Source organism: Pecten maximus, chromosome 5, assembly GCF_902652985.1.
Source record: "Pecten maximus chromosome 5, xPecMax1.1, whole genome shotgun sequence".
Lineage (NCBI taxonomy): Eukaryota > Metazoa > Mollusca > Bivalvia > Pectinida > Pectinidae > Pecten > Pecten maximus.
In genome coordinates, this window is record NC_047019.1 from 20,570,423 (window position 1) to 20,593,099 (window position 22,677).

At 35.7% G+C, this 22,677-nt stretch overlaps 1 protein-coding gene across 3 annotated transcripts in view; it reads right to left on the reverse strand.

The window, feature by feature from the left end:
- The window catches only part of LOC117327467 (dystrophin-like), a 336,112-nt gene that overhangs the window by 16,660 nt on the left and 296,775 nt on the right, over positions 1–22,677 (reverse strand). For all 3 annotated transcript variants that reach the window (XM_033884469.1, XM_033884471.1, XM_033884470.1), the window contains 10 exons: positions 22,362–22,587; positions 14,764–14,824; positions 14,364–14,425; positions 13,818–13,892; positions 13,280–13,484; positions 12,842–12,927; positions 12,371–12,528; positions 11,693–11,859; positions 11,172–11,283; positions 9,821–9,957 (listed from right to left, as the gene is read on the reverse strand). In XM_033884469.1, the coding sequence (XP_033740360.1) occupies positions 9,821–9,957; positions 11,172–11,283; positions 11,693–11,859; positions 12,371–12,528; positions 12,842–12,927; positions 13,280–13,484; positions 13,818–13,892; positions 14,364–14,425; positions 14,764–14,824; positions 22,362–22,587 (1,289 nt within the window). The remainder of the gene's footprint in view (positions 1–9,820; positions 9,958–11,171; positions 11,284–11,692; positions 11,860–12,370; positions 12,529–12,841; positions 12,928–13,279; positions 13,485–13,817; positions 13,893–14,363; positions 14,426–14,763; positions 14,825–22,361; positions 22,588–22,677) is intronic.

Consider the following 22,677-nt stretch of genomic DNA (forward strand, 5'->3'; position numbering starts at 1 on the left):
TTATCATATACCATAAATCTCCAATCATTTCAAAGCAGTGATAGTTCAAACAAGTATTTTTTTCCCAATAAAAACAATAATTATTATTCTAGTGATAGATTGAATCATGCTTATTGGAGCATATACCTAACTATATGTTAAAAAATCCCCCCAACATTTGCGATTTCTACCTGAACATCCATTTTATCCACCTAGGTTGTACACATCCTCCCTAACATCCCTGTTCTTCCAATTTTGAACAAACAAAACAATGGCAAAAGTTTGACCAATCAGAGGGGGCCGCGGTGGCCGAGTGGTTAAGGTGTCTCGACACTTTATCGCTAGCCCTCCACCTCTGGGTTGCGAGTTCGAAACCTACGTGGGGCAGTTGTCAGGTACTGACCGTAGGCCGGTGGTTTTTCTCCGGGTACTCCGGCTTTCCTCCACCTCCAAAACCTGGCATGTCCTTAAATGATCATGGCTGTTAATAGGACGTTAAACAAAAACAAACCAAAAAAATTGACCAATCAGAGGACTCCATTTTAGTTACAATGACAACAGAAACGTCTATTCTATATACAGTCAAACCTGTCATATGTGACCTTCCAAGGGAGTCATTAAAAAAGGTCACGTATGACAGGTGGTCTCTTAATCCAGGTTCAAAGAAAATGACCCGAAAAGTAAAGTTCATAATTATTCTGCCACATATGTAAAATTTATCAGCTACAAGTATTAGTACATATATGAAAAGGAATTACCTCAGTCATCAATTAAGATTGTGTATATAATCAAATCTGTAAGAGACTTCTTGAGGAAAACGAAAGAAAGAAAAAAAAAGAAAAAAAAAGAAGAAAAATCACTATTCACTTTATGAAATAAAATGCTTATAATAATGAACAATATATAAAAATATCCCCATTTCTACATATGAAGTACAATACATGTATCTGTTTTTATAAATTTAATTAAGTTTCTTTTATTTTCACTGATATATATATAATTATATTTAAATCATTTTAGCATGTTACAATAAAAAATAAATATTTTTAAAAACAAAAAATAATCAAAGAGTTTGAATGGCTAATTTGATTATTTCCAGTGCCGGATACATTTCCAAAAAAAAAAAAAAAAACTTTTTTTTTTTTTTTGCATTCCTGAATTCCTGGTCCGGACTTCCGTCCAGATTATTAGTCACGTAACTGCATTTCCTTCATAACGATGGAGACGTTTTTAACTTGCAAATATCTGTCCTAATGTCTCAAAAAGAACATAAATTCCAGTTAAACAGTAAGTTGACTGTTTGTTCACTCTTTTTGCATACTTCCCAAGCAAATGTTTGTATTTCTATCTATCAAAATTTCGTGAAAATCGTCTGAATGGCGAGGACGTTTTTTCGCCATATCCCATCTCCTTCTTTCATTCTTTAGAAGTAAAATACAGTTTCGTTCGTTTTTGGGTGTTATCAGAGCAAATATAATCAATTCAGTACATTTTTTGAGACAGAATAAGACATTTCATGCATTTCTGAAGTATTTTTTAATCTTTAAAAGCAGATAAGTTCGTCCGGTTTCTTCTTGATTATGACTTCTGCTTCCGTTTTAAAACTCGGAAAGTCGCTGAAAAAAGTCGCTTTTCAGCATTTGGGAAACGGAAATGACGGTCGTTAGTCGCGTCAGACAGGTAGTCGCTTAATTCAGGTCACTAGTATAGTAAATAACGTTGGGAGGAAAAAATACGGTCGCATATGAAAGGAAGTCGTTTAATTCAGGTGGTCGCTAAGGCAGGTTTGACTGTACATGCAAAGTTAGAATTTTATTGGCCAAACATTTTTCGACTAGAGACTTCAGATTCAGTGACCATAGTTACAAATACTACGAAAAGTAGGATGCATAACTACATGTACCAAAAATGGCTTTCAACTTTTTGGTTTAGAAGTTATCCAGATGGGGTTTTACACACAACAAACAGATGGACAGATGGACAGATAGACTGATACCAGTGTGTACCTTGATGTAAGAGGTATAACAAATAGACGCCAGATAAGGTGAGTTTCATTGCAGACCACCGAGTCAGAAGCTACTATCAAAGAATTCAACCTATTATCAGTAGATGGAGAGGGTAAGTGTTATTGACATCTTGAGTACAACATATCGGTATGGAAGTAAAAATCAATAACAGACTAATTCTATACTTCCTGTCTATGGAGACCAATGTTATATCGGGACACAACTAATTACGTGATCGGTGCACCTGTACCCAGAAAGTACATGTTCACCCTCCGGTCATCAACTCAAGGAAAACCAGTACGTCACATTGCTGTCTACTTGTGTTAGCCAATTAAAAGGCGATCTTGGAAAACCGCACCTGGATCTTATTACTCAACACCTCCAAACCCATCTCACTGTAACAAGATTGCAATATATGATATGTCATATATATATATACAGACAATATATTGTAAGACAGCCAAGAACCAAGACCAACTAAATTGTATATTCACAGAAAAAACACCCAAAGAAGATGAAACTTCAAGCCAATTAAACAACTGGTTAGGTGACAGCTCTCTGTCACTGCAGATATACAGAAAAAATACCAAAAGAAGATGAAACTTCAAGCCAATTAAACAACTGGTTAGGTGACAGCTCTCCGTCACTGCAGATATACAGAAAAAATACCCAAAGAAGATGAAACTTCAAGCCAATTAAACAACTGGTCAGGTGACAGATCTCTGTCACTCAGTTGACAAAGTATGTTTCTTTACTCTGTTTGTAAAGCTATGGATTATCCTGCAGGGGCTCTAGGTTCGAGTCTTGTCGATGTGCTTGGCGGGAATGTGTTATTTATCTGTTCTTTCACATAATAAACATGTAATTTTCATAAAACACCTACTTTTTGTTTTCCTTTGAGCTTTAGATATTAACAGGCACAACTGTTCCGCAGACTATGAAAACTCATAAGAAGCCAGTTCTCAGCCATCTACTGAATTATTGGCATTTAGGTTATACTTCCATAACTCAATTTCCTAGAAAATAATGTCAAAAAAGTGTAAGGTACACAAATTAAAAACTATAGATATCATGGCTGATTTTTGAATTGACGATACTTATCAACAAAGTGTAAAAAAAATAATTTATAACAAACCAAAGGAAGATTTTTGTTCAGTTCAGCCAAACTTTGATGATTTAAAGGTTTACAAGACAATCTATTTGACAGGAGACAGAAAAAATTGGTTTACTGTAAAGCTGATTGGATGTGATGCATTCTAACTAAAGTTGTATTACTGTCTGGTAGTAGAGATTATACAGTAATGGAGGCACACAGACACAGATTTCAGTGTCCAAATCAACCATATATGGCAGTTCGACCAGTGCCTGGTGTTGTGATAGACAAACTTAAGTCTGTATACAGGATCAAGATCAAGCTCCACAGAATCAGATAATGTTCATTATATGTGTATTGGCACGGTATTGGCCATGTCTGGGGTCTGAAGGACTTCTCCGGGACAAAAAGTACTCTAAATGGCTCTAAAATACAATGATACATGTCTGATCAGACACTTTGTGGCAACCAGCGAATCCAATGGATTATAGAGAGTCGGAATACAGAGGTTGTGGTTTAAATAAGAAATGTGATTGAATACACAGAGGTCAGATTAGACAGTTTTCATTTGACTACAGGTTTTAGAGATCTTTGGTCAACAAGCATACTTGGTATTGCTTTCATTGGTATTGCTAAAGCAATACATGTCCCTACTGGCCCCACAAAAAGTAAAAATAGTGGCCTTGACCCAAAACCCCTAAACTCAAACTTGTCTGCGATATATTATGGTTCTTTATCATTGTGTGAATTTTTATCAAAATCCCTTCAGGATGGTCAGAGTAAACAGGTTTCATTTGCCTACGGTTGATTGAGGTCTTTGGTCAATAAAAGCACAGGATATGCTCAGGAGTCAGATAAGACAGGTTTAGAGATTTTCATTTGTAGCAAGATGATATCAAACCAAATTACAAGACTGATTGTATGAAATATATGCTTCATAAAAGATTAATCAATGTAGATGGACCGGACCAAGTGAGATTGAGAGTTCAGAGGTCACAGGTTTGAATCTTGGTCTGGCAATATTACATTTTCTCTCTTCTGTTCTGGCACAATATAGTCATTCTGTACCTGAAATGCATAAACTCTCCCATCCAGAGATCACAACAACAACAGAGATCACAATATTCTAATTAACTAACAGATATCCCAGGGGATACCTCATCATGGATTACTGACCTTACATACTCACAGGTCTGAATCGCTATCATGACCTAGATTTGTATTATAACCTAATCCTACCAATTCACTTCCATATCGCCGTATCAATGATCATGATTGATTATTGACAGAATGAGAACTCTTTGGTGCATGAAGGCATGAAAATGACTCAGATACTATAGTGATTCTGACCCCTGTAAGCCCATGATTCATCAGAGACAATAATCAACAGGCTTAATAATGTGGATGGAAAACCTTTAAACTGATAACATCCTGTTAGCCATTGACTTTGTTGTGACAGGAAATGCAGTTTCCATGGTAACATAAAATATTTTTGCCCATGATTAAAATGTTTTAAATTTGCCCTTTTATTTGTTTCATAGTCACCATGGTTACCCAATGTTTTCCTCATTATGTGACTATTCCTGTGGTTAACCTCCTGTTCATTTAACCGAGATTTGTTTTTAATGTTACGTAATACAAGTGAGTGAGTTCAGACACATTACGTATCTTTTTAGTAACTAAGTAACAAATCAATACACAACAGAGAACAGCTCCAACACAATTCCATATTCTGTCTAATCTTTTCATCTTCAACCTGGCAGGACTCCAAATCGCATTATTCTTTTTTTTTAAATATTTCAAATTACAAGACGTGTACAATTATACGACGGCCATAGATCACTGAAAATATGATCAACTTTTCAAACCAGTTGACAAGTTATAGGTTACATTGACATTTCCCTCCGATGGGATGGATAAATCCCCAGGGAAATTAAATTACACATTATCAACGAATGACGGGCACAATGGTATATTTCACTTGTAATTGTCTCAACAAAAATACAAACTGTCACCTCAGAATGGAAACATCAGCACTTTTCTCAGGTGATGCTTCACTCCGAGTCATTAAAATTTAATCAGATTTCTCAAAGATAACTTGTACTAGATCCCTATCCCTGGGTTGCGATCGTGTAACGATAATCAGTATTCCAACACCAGCATTGTATTAACGTAACTAAAATTGTATCCAAACACCAGCATTGAATTAATGTTTCTAAGATTGATTGCCATGGCAGATATTTATAGTTACATGTATTCAAGTTTAAAACCATCTAAAAAAATTTAGAAGCAAAAGATTAAATAACAACTGAGAAATTGGAACCGTGAGTTAATTATTTGGAAATTAGTTTGTACCCGAGTACAGTTTTATGATGTCATGAACGGAAACACTCAAACTCTCCTTAAATGTTTTTGTTTCTTTTTCGATTGTTTTTATTGTTTAATGGTTCATCAACAGCTGAAGTCATCAACACTCTCCTGAAATTGAGCTACAACCTCATTTACTTGTGGAAATGGAATACAATAATGGTATTTATGATACTAATGCAATAACAAATTACTTTGTAATGTAGGGTGCCGAAAACTGAATACCTCTGCAATGAAGCAATAAACTGTAGCTCTTAAATTTATAACATGAGATGTAATTATAAAGAAGCATTCATCAGCCAATTCCTCAGAGATGTTGTCATACATCGATGCTGCCTCTGTGCTCCTGGTATGACAGCCTCTCGGCTATCAACAGCACTAGTATTTGGGGTGGGAAAGTCTGTTAAACAGGGATTTGAATCAGAACCCTTAAAAGTCAGACAGAAGCCATAATCATTGTCTATCAACAAACATAAAGTCTCAAATCAATTCTGAGCAACAAATGAAAATCTCTAACCCCGAGATCCAAATAGAGACATCTCACATTGCCATCGCTGTACGTATTTGTATTTCTATAAATTTGTCTTAATGGTCTACCACCATGATAGTGTAGTGTCATACCAGGCCATAGAGTGGGAAGGAAACCAGAAATCCTGAGACTCGAAAGCTATTGGTGATCAACCTGCCAGATATACCAGATTTATCACCTCAAGCTTCTACAACATTTTATAACCTCCAATCCCAAAAAACTATTTACAATACATCTGGGAATGACTGACAGATCAGAAAAAGTGACCTCGGGCCTAATATCTCTGTAACATTTCCGTATGATATGTAATCTGATTAAATATCTGTGTTTCTTGTAACGCTTCCATTCCTAATATGGTCGTGTCAATTACATGGTCTCCTTCTCAACTAGTTTCAATATTTCATATCAAAATTAAAATTAAAATTTCCATCTGATTGAGAGCAATCAAAACCCTAAAACATGGAACTTTCAAGTTTCAATTAATTAATGAAATATCAATCTCCTCCAATTTCCTCAATGTTTTACACAATTTAGTCATAGTCAAATTAATGCATAATAATGTAATTAATCATAATTTTTATTTCACTGTTGAAACATGATTTAAAACAAGAAACGAGACAACTTTTGACAAGAAGATTCCTCTTACCATCCAAATTACTCATGAAGTATACTATGGTAATTTTCTAAATTGATCATCAAACAGGTACTGTAATTATGTATACAGTGTACTTTGTATAGTATCTGATGACAAACAGACACAGATTATTGTATCAAAGTGCAAAACAAATATTGAAATGCCACAAGAAAAGACAACAAAGAGTCATCTTTGAAAGCATAACTTCCTATAATTACAATGATAATGAAAGGTCAACAAGCATCAGTGATTGGATAGAATTAAAATGCTAAAAAGGGGAAATAACTCTATCAAAGCATTCCAATCAAAAAGCATAAATACATATCATGATAATGAGGCTAACAACGTCTTTAAAAAGCATGATGGGAAATCTCTGGATGAAACACATCCACAGACTGACAAACCCATGCCAGAACAAATCTGGTCAAATTTTCAAGAGAAATTGATAAAAAAAATAAAAAAATAAAAAAATAAATAAATAAAAAATTAACGAGTTTTAGATCTAATCAACATCTAAGTAAATTATATGTGAAGGAATTCATTAAGATGTCAGCAAAAATAGCACTATCACTGTCAATAACATTAAAGAGTGCTAAGTAGTTTTGGTTGTTACAAATGATAACTATATAAGAATTTCACATTAGTACTATGTATACATGTAAATGATATTTGTAACACCACAATAGAGCAGTAGGGTTACCTTTGTAATCTAGCCAGTTAGGGACTTATACTACAGCTCATTGTCTAACTAACTTTATAGAGACAGGTCTTTTACTGTAGCATATAAAACAACCTGTAGTTATAGGTAGTAATGATGGTGTAATGTAAGTCTATCAGATAAGCATGAGAAGATTCTCAACATCAGATGTACAAGTACAAAATTCTCAGATTCAGGGTATTAAATCATATGGGGCTCAATCCCTGGTCACATATATCTTAAAAGATATCGGGGACACAAATCTAACAAGAGGCCCAATGGGCCTGTATCGCTCACCTGGCTCTACAGCAACTTTGAAGTTGATTGAGTTCATTTCTACAGATACTATGCTGATTATCATAGTAAGCTAGGTTTATTCATATTAATAAATTTTCTAGTCCTTCATTCCAGCATTTTATTGGCCTAATATCTGGTTAAGAAGGCTCTTGGCTATCGCAAAATTATTGTTTACAGATTTAAGCCGATTTCACCCCTGTGATCTTAAATGTAGGTCAAGGGTCATTCATTTGAACAAACTTTGTAGCCCTTCACCCCAGCATGCTACAGGCCCAATATCAAGTCCCTGGGCCTCTTGGTTATTAAGAAAAAGTCATTTGAAGAATATAGCCTATTTGACCCATGTGACCTTGAATGAAGGTCAACGTCATTTATTTGAACAAACTTTGTAGCCCTTCACCCATGCATGCTACAGGACCAATATCAAGTCACTGGGCCTCTTGGTTATTGAGAAGAAGTCGTTTGAAGATTATAGCCTATTTGACAAATGTGACCTTGAATGTAGGTCAAGGTCATTTATTTGAACAAACTTAGTAGCCCTTCACCCCACCATGCTACAGGCCCAATATCAAGTCCCTGGGCCTCTTGGTTATTGAGAAGAAGTCGTTTGAAGATTATAGCCTATTTGACAAATGTGACCTTGAATGAAGGTCAAGGTCATTTATTTGAACAAACTTTGTAGCCCTTCACCCCAGCATGCTACAGGCCTAATATCAAGTCCCTGGGACTCTTGGTTATTGAGAAGAAGTCGTTTGAAGATTATAGCCTATTTGACAAATGTGACCTTGAATGTAGGTCAAGGTCATTTATTTGAACAAACTTAGTAGCCCTTCACCCCACCATGCTACAGGCCCAATATCAAGTCCCTGGGCCTCTTGGTTATTGAGAAGAAGTCGTTTGAAGATTATAGCCTATTTGACAAATGTGACCTTGAATGAAGGTCAAGGTCATTTATTTGAACAAACTTTGTAGCCCTTCACCCCAGCATGCTACAGGCCTAATATCAAGTCCCTGGGACTCTTGGTTATTGAGAAGAAGTCGTTTGAAGATTATAGCCTATTTTAACAATGTGACCTTGAATGAAGGTCAAGGTCATTTATTTGAACAAACTTTGTAGCCCTTCACCCCAGCATGCTACAGCACCAATATCAAGTCCCTGGGCCTCTTGGTTATTGAGAAGAAGTCGTTTGAAGATTATAGCCTATTTGATCAATGTGACCTTGAATGAAGGTCAAGGTCATTTATTTGAACAAACTTTGTAGCCCTTCACCCCAGCATGCTACAGGCCCAATATCAAGTCACTGGGCCTCTTGGTTATTGAGAAGAAGTCGTTTGAAGATTATAGCCTATTTGACAAATGTGACCTTGAATGAAGGTCAAGGTCATTTATTTGAACAAACTTAGTAGCCCTTCATCCCAGCATGCTACAGGCCCAATATGACGTTCCTGGGCCTCTTGGTTATTGAGAAGAAGTTGTTTAAATGAAAAAGTTGACGCCGGACGGCCGGACGGACGACGGACGCCGCACCATGGCATAAGCTCACTTGCCCTTCGGGCAGGTGAGCTAATAATGAACTCAAACCCTGGTCACATATATCTTAAAAGATATCGGGGCCACAAATCTGATAATGAACTCAAACCCTGTCACATATATCTCAATAGATATCGGGGTCACAATTCTGATATGGAACTCAAACCCTGTCACATGTATCTTAAAAGATATCAGGACACAAATCTGATATGGAACTCAAACCCTGTCACATATATCTCAATAGAAATCAGGGTCACAAATCTGATATGGAACTCAAACCCTGTCACATATATCTTAAAAGATATCAGGACACAAATCTGATATGGAACTCAAACCCTGTCACATATATCTTAAAAGATATCGGGGACACAAAATTATTTGTTTATGTCATCACTGCTGTTCTATCTTTGTGTTGACTTTGAGGCAGAAAAATATTTACTTTAATCGGTTGAACCAGAGTTATTTCTTCATGAAATAAGCACAGACCTTGTGAATGTCATGTTATTTTCAGACGAGCCGTAGCATAGACTTTCAAGGCCTTTGATTAACATCTGCAGGTCCATCAAGATCTATGCCTGAAATATTACATTTAAAAAAGACACTGGTTTGCCTACATACACTGACAGGCCCTAGGATAGTATAATGTATAGGAATTCTACAAACACCATCCAAAGGGAGGTAACTTACCTTTCAAGAACATCACCTTCAAGCACCGTCTGTACTGGGAGGAAACCAAGACGAGGATGTTTCTTAAAATGTTTCTTTGTCTTAAACTTATTTTTTAACATCTTAGTAAAATCTCGGACATCTTCTCCTGAGGTTGTCTAAAAAGAGAAAATTTAACAATTTTTTTACATACAAATCAAACAGGATTTCTCTACTTTGGTTAAGTCCAGCTTCACTCAAAATATTTCACTTGAAAAAGTTCAGCTCTGAGCATCTAGAAACTTTGAAAATGTGTTTCTCCAAATTCTAATGCTGCTACTTACTAAGTCGTACATGTAGTACAATACAGTGCAACTTCCTAAAAATGATCAATAGTGTAAATCACAAAATGGTAAAATGCGAAAAAATCACAATTTTTTTTCTGCATGATTTTACCATAACATCACTCCTAGACCCCCTAGTGAATGCATAAACCAAATTAGAAGGGCATGAGGTGTATACTTTTGGACTAACAAGCTTTCCAAAAACTTACCCCAAAAACTTTAAAGTGAGTTTTGGTGCTAAAAAAAGTTAAGTCCACAAAATGGTAAAATGCGAAAAAATCACAATTTTTTTTTGTATGATTTTGCCATAACATCACTCCTAGACCTCTAATGAATGTCTAAACCAAATTAGAAGGGCAAGTGGTGTATACTTTTGGACTTACAAGCTTTCCAAAAGCTTAACCCAAAAACTTTAAAGTTTTGGGGTGGGACGCCGACACCGGGGTGACAGCATTAGCTCTCGGTTACTCGTAACTGGTGAGCTAAAAACAAGTAGAGCTAGAAAGCTGGAGTTTTGTATTTAATTTGCAGGAGGCCCCAAAGTTTTTTTTTGGCAGAGCACATTCCAACATGTACGATAGGTAGCTCAGACTTCATTATAAAATGCAATATCGATGTCCTGAATAAGGTTGGTTGGAACAGGTAAATGTTTCAAATTTTTGTTCTTATTTCTATTTGTCAAACCGTTCTAGTTTGCAATGAAATAAATACCCCTTATAGTGCCTTATAAGTACAGAGGTGTAGCGACAGCCGGATGCAAGTCGCTGCTGATGACAGCATTGTGAAATGATAAGTGAAATTATGTAATTATTATTGTTGAAATACCAAATTTAAAAATATTTGATTATTTTTTCTTTATTATGGGGTTATGTTTCAATTGAAATTTTTATTTGGCAGTGTTCCAAATTGCAATTATTGTTTAAACAATTTAATTTCCATTTATTTTTCTGTACTTGAACTTTTGAATATCAGTGCAAATGATGCAATTACTTCAATGCAACAGCATAGATTTTTTTCTGTGTTATTTTTAAAACAAATTGTTAACTTACTGCGGTACAGTATTCTTGCATAGGGTGTGAAAGTTTATGGGTCTTGGCTTTCCTTCCTGAGAAAAAGCAGTTTTGGCAAACATCAAAGTTAAAGCACCTAAGGCATCGGTATCTGTAAACAAAGAGAACACCTGGTTATTGTCTGTGTTTGTTTGGGTTGTGTTCCAGGGGAGATAAATCCTACAAAATTCTGCTGAAAACATGTACTCTGGAATAAAGACCTATGCACTATATACGGTAATCAGCCTTTTTGTTCAAAAAGAAAAGCTTTTTTAAATATGCATGGCCTTTTTGTTTATAATTATAGAGAATATATCGGGGATATATAATCTAGAAGATTTTTTCTTACAGTTGAACATTCTATATGAAATCAGGAGGAAATATTCACATAAAATACAAATAAAGATGATTTATATTTCATATAAACCCAAGGCTCACAAAAATTAAAATCTCTCAGGGTTGTTTTATAATTTCATATGATCCAATGAAATCCACAAGTTTATTACTGGCAGTTTACCTACCTAAAGCCAACTATTGGAAATTCTTTACAAATATTGCACTTGGCTTGGTGTTTGGCAGTTTCGGAAGCTGCGAGGCGATGAAGCACCGGAAGCCACACCAGGGACTGTGGCTCCATCTTGAGCCATTCTAGGAAGTGTGTGGCCTGGATTTCTGGTCGACCATTGGCCTGGAGATGGAAGAAGGGGAGACAATCAGAAAAGATCAAAACATCAAGTAATCTCTCATCTGTATGATTTTTCTTAACATAAATCTAGAGAATGGCTTGATCTAGGTCCAATTTTCTGCTATGTGGACACAAGTGTATATAAGTACCTTTTCAATACAGGACGCCACTGTACATGTATATGTGTACCTTTTCAATACAGGACGCCACTGTACATGTATATGTGTACCTTTACAAAACAGGACACCACTATACATGTATATGTGTACCTTTTCAAAACAGGACACCACTGTACATGTATATGTGTACCTTTTCAAAACAGGACACCACTGTATATGTATATGTGTATCTTTTCAAAATACCGTAGGACACCACTGTACATGTATATGTGTACCTTTTCAAAACAGGACACCACTATACATGTATATGTGTACCTTTACAAAACAGGACACCACTGTACATGTATATGTGTACCTTTTCAAAACAGGACACCACTGTACATGTATATGTGTACCTTTTCAAAACAGCTGCGGACACTTGGTTCTATATTGCTGCCTCCGAAGGATGCCACCTCTCCTAGCTGCCGAGGTACCTGCATGCTGTCGTGGAGGAGGAGGCCGAGTCGCCGCTGGTCGGAGAAACCATTGGTGTCAGCTATTAACCGGAACAAAACTGTGGGACGGAAAAAAATTGTAAATTAAATCTTAAGAATGCTTCAATAAAGTTTATAAAACCTTATAAAATATACACTCAATAAGTTGTAGCCAATATCAAACACAAAGTGAAATAAATGTTATATCAACTGAGGCCATTTTAGAAATAAAAATAAAAATCTGCCATCATATCAAAATATGATATACTTATACTATATTTATATCTATATTTAAATGCTTATAAATCTATATTAACATATATATTATGATTTGAATAATTTTGTATTTCTACACTTATATCTATATTCAATAGTTAATCTTTTTGTACTTACATCTATATTTATCATCTAAGTGGCCGTTACACATAAGGATGATACCCACTTTAAAGGAGAGAACTCGCACCTTCCCACTCCTTGCTCTGTCAAATAAAACATAATCTATACAGTACTTGGTCAATTAATCAAATAGACTATCAAAATAAACTGTCCTAAAATGTTAAGTATTACATTTACTGATCTCTCTTTTTTGAACCTAATCCTAACCATATAACTCTGAAAATGTATAACAGTTGTATTTGTTTTTTAACACTGTAATACTTCATATATATTGTTTTCTTTATTTGTATGCATATGACCTTCGTGAACTTACTACAAGGTCAATGTTGCCCTGTATTGTGTTTAATTCATCTAGTCTTTCTTGTAATTATTAAGACTTCCGAAATAATTAAATTCAATAATCCAGTTTGTACTGAACACGTCATTGACACTTACATGTCGTACACATTGAGCACCCAGTTAAGCACCAAATCGACACAGAGTGGAACATTGACAAGATCCGGATGTTCTACTGACACATTGTCGTACATAGTGGACAGACAGTTAATCATCTCTATAACGTTCATAAGACTGTCGTTACGACCCCGTAAGTTGTGGTGGTCAAATGCTTCCACAGCAACATTGATGGCGAGAAGATCCACTAAAACAGAAAATAAGCAAACTTTTCTAGAAACTTTCACTTCAAGGTAACCATGCATTCAATGACATCAGCTGATCACCAAGATGAAACACAAAAGACATTGCTTAGTCACAAGATTATAAATAGTGAATTAATGAATTCTTTGAAAATGAATTAAAAGTTTCCTAATTTTATATTTTTAAATTACACACGATTCTTATTTTTTCTTACATAGTTAAGGATTCCAGCAGAGTGAGACGGAAATCACATAGATATCTGAAAAAAATTCATGTAACAAAAAAATTTGCTATCTTTACAGATTTGATGAAATTTCTTTATATATCAATAACTTACACCGGAGTTTCTTCTGTAACATCCTGAGTTTCATGGCCGTCCTGTAGGCAGCAAATCTTATGTTGTTAAGGTCCGCTGTAAATACACGTAAAAACAGGTTAGAGGGTGGTTAAGTACAAATTGACATTTTAGCAAAAGATATCCACACCAAGATATGAGGTTAAGGAAGATTTCAAAGAAATAACATTAAAAACTGAATTAATGTGTCTCAGCTAAAGGACACTTATTTCTTATAAAACTTAAACCACAGCAAGGAAGTATGAATGAAATAAAATTATATTGATACATGGAGTATGGGAGGGAATGCTGAAGACTCCCAAGTACAATTTCCTGTACATGTAGCAAGTTTAGATCTGCTTCCATCAGTATTTTGGTATTAAGAAGAAGAGCATTAATCAATCACCTACAATCACTTGGTGGACAATGAAATTCTTTATCAGGGATTATTGGGGATAGCTAACATTTTAGGAACAATACTTTTGTTGGGTAAGAGGTGGGACAAGAGAGATAACTCTTGCCAGCTCCTCCATTACAGTGTATACTTACCTAAGGCTTGCATAAGGTCGGTCATCATTGGATGGTCCCAGTGGGTAGTTTCTGTCGTATGACTGAAAAACAGCAAGATAATAAAATCACTTATAATGGCATGATGGCAGGTAAAATACAAAGTATTCAACTTATAATCTCACAGAACTTTTGATTCATTATCTTGAAAGTATCTCAATTTCTAATTTTTATTAAATACAACTTCCCTTAATTTTTAAGTTTCTTGATTTTAAAATCTTTCTGATACATGTACATCAAAGGATTTAATATCATCACCAACCTTATATTTATATGGACATATCCTCGAATGAAGAGATACTTGATAACATAAATGGGTAAATAGTTATTACGTAAGTTAACAGACATCAAATGATACTTAGAGTTAGGATTTGTGACTTACTTGATATAATAAGGCACTTTATTTCCGGACACAGCTCGTTCCCAAGGCTGTTCTACGGACACTGAAAGTATAAAATGAACACCTGTATAATCATCTATACACATTATTAAACAATAACATACTGGAAACATTTGACACAAAATGAAAGTGTAGGTAGTAACTATAGCCATGGCATAATCATCCTAGTGACCTTACAGTGACCTTACAGTACCTTAAGGTGCAGCCTACAATGAAGGAAATGCTGACTCAAGACCAACTGACCACTATTCCGCCATGTATAAGGACTACTGACCACATTGCTGCAGCACAGATAAGATTCCATTGACCAAATTAAACATTATGTACATATCTTGTCTTTAGCAACATGGACAAATTCACAAATTTTCCTGTGATACTTCATTAGTATTTAAAATTGAAGTGCACAAATATCATTTCATGGAAATCTTTGTTGAAAAAAAAACAATCTGTTGATAAGAAAAATGAAAGTGTAAATAGTTTTATTAACAGTTAAGCTTGAAATGGTCATGATTAAGACAAAATCAAGTGAACTTAGCCAGCCACTCTTCAGGTTATTTTAGGAAAGTTCAGACTTAGTAGTAATTGAAGTACATTATCGCCCTTCTGTGCTTAAGTGACAAGGAGTTATTTCCCCTTGATTATTTACCAAATGTAAACAATACAAACTGTGTTTGACTAAGGAGATACCAAAGTGGATAAGAGAGATTAATATAATCATTAGTTTTTTTTGTTTTGTTTTGTTTTTGTCGTATTTTTTTGGTCTTGTTTCTAGTGTGTATTTTTGGTATCCTTCTCTCAGAAAAGAAAATGAAGATTATGGTGCTGAAGTAAGGCAGAGACTGGGGTGAGCCAGTGTGGTGTAGTATTTGGAATCGTCCCAACAGTTGTGTAATCCTGGAGAAGGGTCGCTGATCTGTACCACATCCTCCAGGGAAACAATAATAACAGTCTTACTATATACCCTGTATGAATGCATGCAGATTTATGTAATGAAAATTTTATCCATGAACAAATGTTCAGATCTTCTATTGATTTTGGAATCAGCATCAACAAAGCTAAAGGCAAATATGCTTTTCATGTTTCAAGGAATTTCAAGTAGTTTTTCTCTCTGTACAAACTATGGATTATTTATGCTGGTTTAGGAAAATGTCTAGCATCTGTCGACAGTTACTGACATGTAACATGGGGATCAAAGTCTGGGGCAAAAATGGAAGGCCATTAGTCACCTCATCTAGGGCATCTTATCTTTTTTTCACCCTTTTTTTTAAAGTGTAATACAGAAAAAAAGGTTTGTAGTTCCAGCATGCTTGACACATTTTACTTCTAACAGGAAGATGACAATTTGTTTTAACGGGAGATTTGTACTTTATTTATTTGGAAGTGGGGTATACATGCCAAGTATGGCACTTTGTCTTTGTGTGTTACATATATAATGGCAAAACATATTAAAGTTGATGAACACTATGGCATGAAGCCACCAATAGGGCTTTGACTATATAAGCCATCCTGTCACTGGTTTCTGTGTGTGTGCTACTGACTGTCATCATTGTCCTAAAAACGTGGGAGTAAAATATGGAAACATGTAGCTAGGAGGGTGGAGGTGACTGGAGATAGGGGGACATTCATAGCTGATTAGAGATGTGAGAACTGATACAGACAAAGGAGCTGGGAGGGTAGGGGGTGGGGAGAATTCTAAGGATTCCCTGGGGGTGGGGATCAGAGGAGACAAAGCTAGAGGAATCTGTTAGCATCAAGGAGGGACTATGGTATTCATCTTCATACACAATAGGATTCAGAAAGTTACACAAAGGGTACAACAGGGAAACTTTTCCATAAAGTTACACAAAGTGAGGGGTTGTCTGGGAAGGCATGTAATAACCAAAGTCTTAATGATGGTCAAAGAAAAGGAAGGAATGCACGTCTGGTTTAAATAAAGCTAACAATGAATTTTTCAAATAGAACAAACACCATTAGAGGGAGGGTATGGAAAGGCATGAAGGGTTATATAATTATCATATAACAATGAAATTCATAGATAAAGTTTGGATGCACCGAAATGTCTGAGGAGGAACCAGGATTGTCTGAGGTATAGATTGACCCGACAATGCCAACAGTACATATCTACCCTAGCTATGTAAACAATTACTGTCAATTACACCGACCTATCTGTGATAACAGCTCCAGCTGACAGCGAAATATATCTGGCAAAACAAAACATCTGTCCCACAATTATCTTAACACCAAAAAAACCTTCTTTCTCTGTAATGGAAATACCTCCCTCACCACTATAAAACATGCCTGCACTGCTAACATATGTAGTTTATCTATCTGTAAGAACGTGATCTTCAATCGTTTGTAAGCCACTTAAACTCTTCTTCCCAGATAGATTTTTTTTCTGTAAAATCTGGTACCAGTTTTTGAGAAAGTTAAGGTATTAATGATTGATGCCATCTTTTTTAGAAAGAAGCAAATTATGTTTATTTTATTTCTAGCTTAATTGCATATCCAGAAATTCAATTTTCAATATAAACAGAGTTAAATGGGAGACCCCACAGAAGTGAAATGGTTGCGAACATTTATTTTTCTTCAAACATTATTTAATATTCATTATTTATTTAATATTTTAATGTTCATGACATCTGATGTTATTAACTGATATGCATGAAACAAACATTTTTACCACATCACAAAATTTAGACTTCAAAAGTCCTAGTGGGCACATTTATGATACCTTATAAGGAATTGGAAAAAGACTATATGGCAACCTTGACCTTTGTAACTACTTATCAACTGTGATAATACATATTTCTATATATATAAATAGAACTTTTATATTAATATGCAATACACAAATACCCAATTATATGATAAAAACAATAGATAAGCTATCATTAATGGTACGTTTACATGCTAGCTAGCCCTCCATTGTCAATGTCCTACATGTGTACTATTGACCCTTCCAGGATGAGCATCAGGTTAGTTCCTCAGGTTACCATGGCGACTGACCTTGAGGCAGTTTAGAGACAACTGCTCCAAGTACCATATGCATTGTCTGACCATGTACAAGTCATATGACAGATGTACAGAATTGTTTTTTTAATTGATAGGCGGCTTTGTGAGTGGATACTGTCCAGTTCATGCCTACAATGGCGACCATGCTGGGACTATTTATCTACTGCATCACAACAGGACACGCCTGTAGGCTTCCCCGGGCCAACGACCTTACAGTGACCTTCAGAACTAAAATGTAATTATTTCCATCCATACAACATCAGATTGATTATCTTTTCTCCATGAGGTTTGGTTAATTACCCTGTGGTCAATCTATTAGTGACCTTGGTACACACAGATGATGGAGGTTTTGCATTGATAAACATACATCTAAACCATAACTTGGGAATTAAGTCATTAACAAACACATTATCACATACACTGGATTAATATTCTGTCACAAAAAGTGAGTCCTTCTTTTTCAGTTAACTTGGCTGGTACATCTCCTTAACAGACCACAAGCATACTTTTTAACTGTGTGACATAGGTAATGAAATTGTGTACCGCAGGGTGACCAGATGACTTAATGAAGTCTGTACCACAGGGTGACCACTGACTAATGACGTCTGTACCACAGGGTGACCACTGACTAATGAAGGTCTGTACCACAGGGTGACCACTGACTAATGAAGTCTGTACCACAGGATGAACACTGACTAATGAAGGTCTGTACCACAGGGTGACCACTGACTAATGAAGTCTGTACCACAGGATGAACACTGACTAATGAAGTCTGTACCACAGGGTGACCACTGACTAATGAAGTCTATACCACAGGGTGACCACTGACAAATGAAGTCTATACCACAGGGTGACCACTGACTAATGAAGGTCTGTACCACAGGGTGACCACTGACTAATGAAGGTCTTTACCACAGGGTGACCACTGACTAATGAAATCTGTACCACAGGGTGACCACTGACTAATGAAGTCTGTACCACAGGGTCACCACTGACTAATGAAGGTCTGTACCACAGGGTGACCAGATGACTAATGAAGGTCTGTACCACAGGGTGACCACTGACTAATGAAGTCTGTACCACAGGGTGACCACTGACTAATGAAGTCTGTACCACAGGGTGACCACTGACTAATGAAGTCTGTACCACAGGGTGACTGGTGACTGAAAATCATCTCTTCGAAGATAGAAGACAATGGTCCCCCTATATACATATTTTAACTTAACATAATAAATTGTCTATGTATATAATGTAACCTGTACAAAGTTTGTGTGATCATTGACCTCACTGACGTTGCTCAGATGACAAAACTCTCAACAAAGACCACCCCCATTATAAGACCATCTGATGCCTGTCCCATAGATGGTCTCATAACAGGGGGACCACTGTAATATAAGTTACCAGAACTTTCTAAAATTTCAAAATCTGTTTTAAAAATAGCTTAACAACAATTCACTTACCCATTTTGGAAACAATGTCATTGAGCCATCAATAACTTGTCAAATTTTCTAAGCGATATAAATTTGACAACTGTAAGTACACTATATAAGGTAGATCTACCCGTGTCCTTACCTTGTGCTGATAATGCGGATCTGAGCACCCAGACAGTCATTGTCTTCACAGGTAATTTATTACCTTCAAGACCTTACAGGTGAGAACATCCAAAGATGAATGTACCAATTTCAGGTATGTCTGCACATATGTGCAGGAGTGAATAAGTGAGTTTACGACAAGTCTACCACAGGTAACATCCACCACTTCAGAGCACCACTTGACCACACCACTTTAGAGATAGAGCACTCTAGTGCCTTAACCTGGTCATGTGACCTTAAGAGTGCCAGGTAAAACAATAATCATCTGTCCTCTAACTTTAAATTAACTACACCTGCCTATAAATTATACCTCTGGCTTTGAAGTGCAAACCTGGATCTCAAAATATTACAGGCAGGTAGTTCTACCTGCACAGGTAATGATTAAATTCTAGACATTTTGTAAAATTGCAACAACTAGGTCAATAGGTTATCTTTAATAAATTCTAAAATAAAATGCACCTGTGTTCAATAAAGTTTCAGTGGGACAGGAAATGCCTTCAGCCAGTGGGTAACACACTAGACAGTGCACTTTTACCTAGCTGTCAAACATTAAAGGCCAATTATTACGCCCAAGGCCTTCAATCTTCAGGCCATTATACATACAAGTTCGGGAGTTTTATGGGAGTTCTCAGAGAAAAAAGTACACTTTAAAATTGAGAGAAATGAAACAATAACAGCCAGCGTAGAACTAGACATCCCTGGTGCTTAGATAAAGACAAGGACTCCCGTACGATAAAACAATAACAACCTTGACCTTGATTTCTCTAAACATAAGTAAAATGACATATACATCGGGCACTGCTATGTCTGAAGTTTCCAACGCTGTACAGAATGAAATATATTCAGTATAACACAGGTGTCCTTGTAAAATCTAATTTGTTCAACATTTTAAATCTATGTGACAGGAAAACAATCTTTTGGCAAGTCCAAGATGCTATTTATTATGAAGATTGAGAAACAGAATTACAAAAAAATTTTGAAATATTATCCTTATATACAGCAATGAATGAAGAAAGGCAATATATATTTTACTATGAAGACAATAGCAGAATATAATGTATTCATGACTCACACTAGTATTACCTGTGTATTGTTAATAGTGAATAATTTTATAGATTGGCAATATAGCATCACATATAGCTAAAGTTATATAGGAAAAGATTAAGTAGACTATTCCAGCGAATAAGTCATATTGAATGCATAATTTCAAACCATAAAAAATAATTATATACACATTTCAATTAAGATGCACTGATCTTGAAGAGTTGGCAGGAAGGCTGAATAATTGAATTTGAATATAGAATAATTTCTTACCTTACACAATGATAATAACTAGATATTTGCATATATCCAAACATCATTTGAGCAACACACAGACATATCACTGTACTCATGAAACATAACAACCTCTAACTGTCTAGGTAAAAAAGTATGTATACACGTTACTTTTAACCACAAGTTTTAAACCAAAGTTTAAACAAAGTCTCGACCACTAAATTTACACCTATAACCCAATGAAGCAATATGTCTATAATAAGGACAGCTAAGGTCTACAGAACACAGACAAACTATTCTGGAGATTTTATTTCCTGTCGACCTGTTTGACCCAAAAGCCATAGCAAGTGTGAAATCAACCACTGCCTGTGTCGTAAGGCTATAACACAGTCACTTAAAACTACCTTTCATGCCAGGGAACTTACAAAAAACTGTCTGGAACCAACAATGATCTTAGTCAGTGTAATTTCAGCCCATGCCCACTGTATTCATCAAAACTTAATATACTGGAACAATCTCTTTCAATTTAAAACATGGAAAGGCCATATAGATTGTTACACAGTTGTCGTCTGCTCAGCGGTGAAATGAACTGCTATAAAATTGAATGTCACAGTGCTTGGTAGTTTACAGTGACATACAGTATAAAACAAAGACAGGAACAAAAGTTATCTACATGTAGACCTTATGATATACAAATGTATAGCAGGTCAGAGTTTCTCTACTCCAGAACCTGTTGATACTGAAAAACACCTAGAGACCAAATCCATTCAGAACTGACCTACAAGTTTCTGGAATACAAATCTAAAATTGATATGTACCATAAAAGGAAGTTTAACTTTTTAAATGTCAGAGGTACATAATAATGTTGCCATTTTCCAATATACCTTGTTCTGGAGTTAACTTATAATAGCTATATTAAACTTTTAAAACAATTATCTCTATTTTCAGCAGTGAACATATTCCTAAGCCTAAAATACAGGATGAAATCTGATATAGGCAATCTATTTCTACTTGGCAGCTGCACAGAAATCTTTTGCATTATTTATAACAAAGAGTCTACAATGGTATTGATTGTAAAAAAAATTCCAAATAAACTTTATTCCTAAAGTTTGAGATCTGAAAGGTAAACTGAGTTAATATTTACTGTTGTGTATTGGGTGATCTTTCATTTTTAATGTTCCTGCAATGGCTTGTGGTTCTGTTCACTGTAAAGCATTTATTGTTTGTGGTTCTGTTTGCTGTAAACATTTATTGTTTGTGGTTCTGTTTACTGTAAGCATTTATTGTTTGTGTTTCTGTTTACTGTAACCATTCATTGTTCGTGGTTCTGTTTGCTGTAACCATTTATTGTTTGTGGTTTTGTTCCTGTAATCATTTATTTATTTGCGGTTTCATTCTCGTAACTATTTATTGCTTGTGGTTCCATTTCCTGTAATCATTTATTGTTTGTGGTTTCGTTCCTGTAACTATTTATTGTTTGTGGTTTCATTTCCTGTAACTATTTATTGTTTGTGGTTCCATTTCCTGTAACTATTTATTGTTTGTGGTTTCATTTCCTGTAACTATTTATGGTTTGTGGTTCCATTTCCTGTAACCATTTACTGCTCCATTTGAAAGTTTTGGTGATTCCATCCTCCTTAATTCCTGGTAATCCATCCCCTTCCCCTATCCCACTTTTGTGAATGTTCTAGGAGTACATACCTGAAAGGAAGTGTTGTGAATCAGGGCCGAAGTCCCGAAGAGCTTCTTGCAGGTCTCTAAGGCGATCCTCCACCGCTATCTGTAGTTCCTGCCATCGAGTGTTGTAGTCTTCCAGTCGGTGGACGTTGACATGATTGAGTATTACTTTGAGGTTTTGGAGTTCATTGGCGCGGTCGTTAACACTGTCCACCTGACCCTGGATAGGTGCGTACGTCTTCTGATATGACTGTTTGTCAATAAAATTAAAACATTTGAGATGATACCAACAACGTCATGTTTACTTTTATATGTAGTAGTTAAAATAGCACAAAAATCT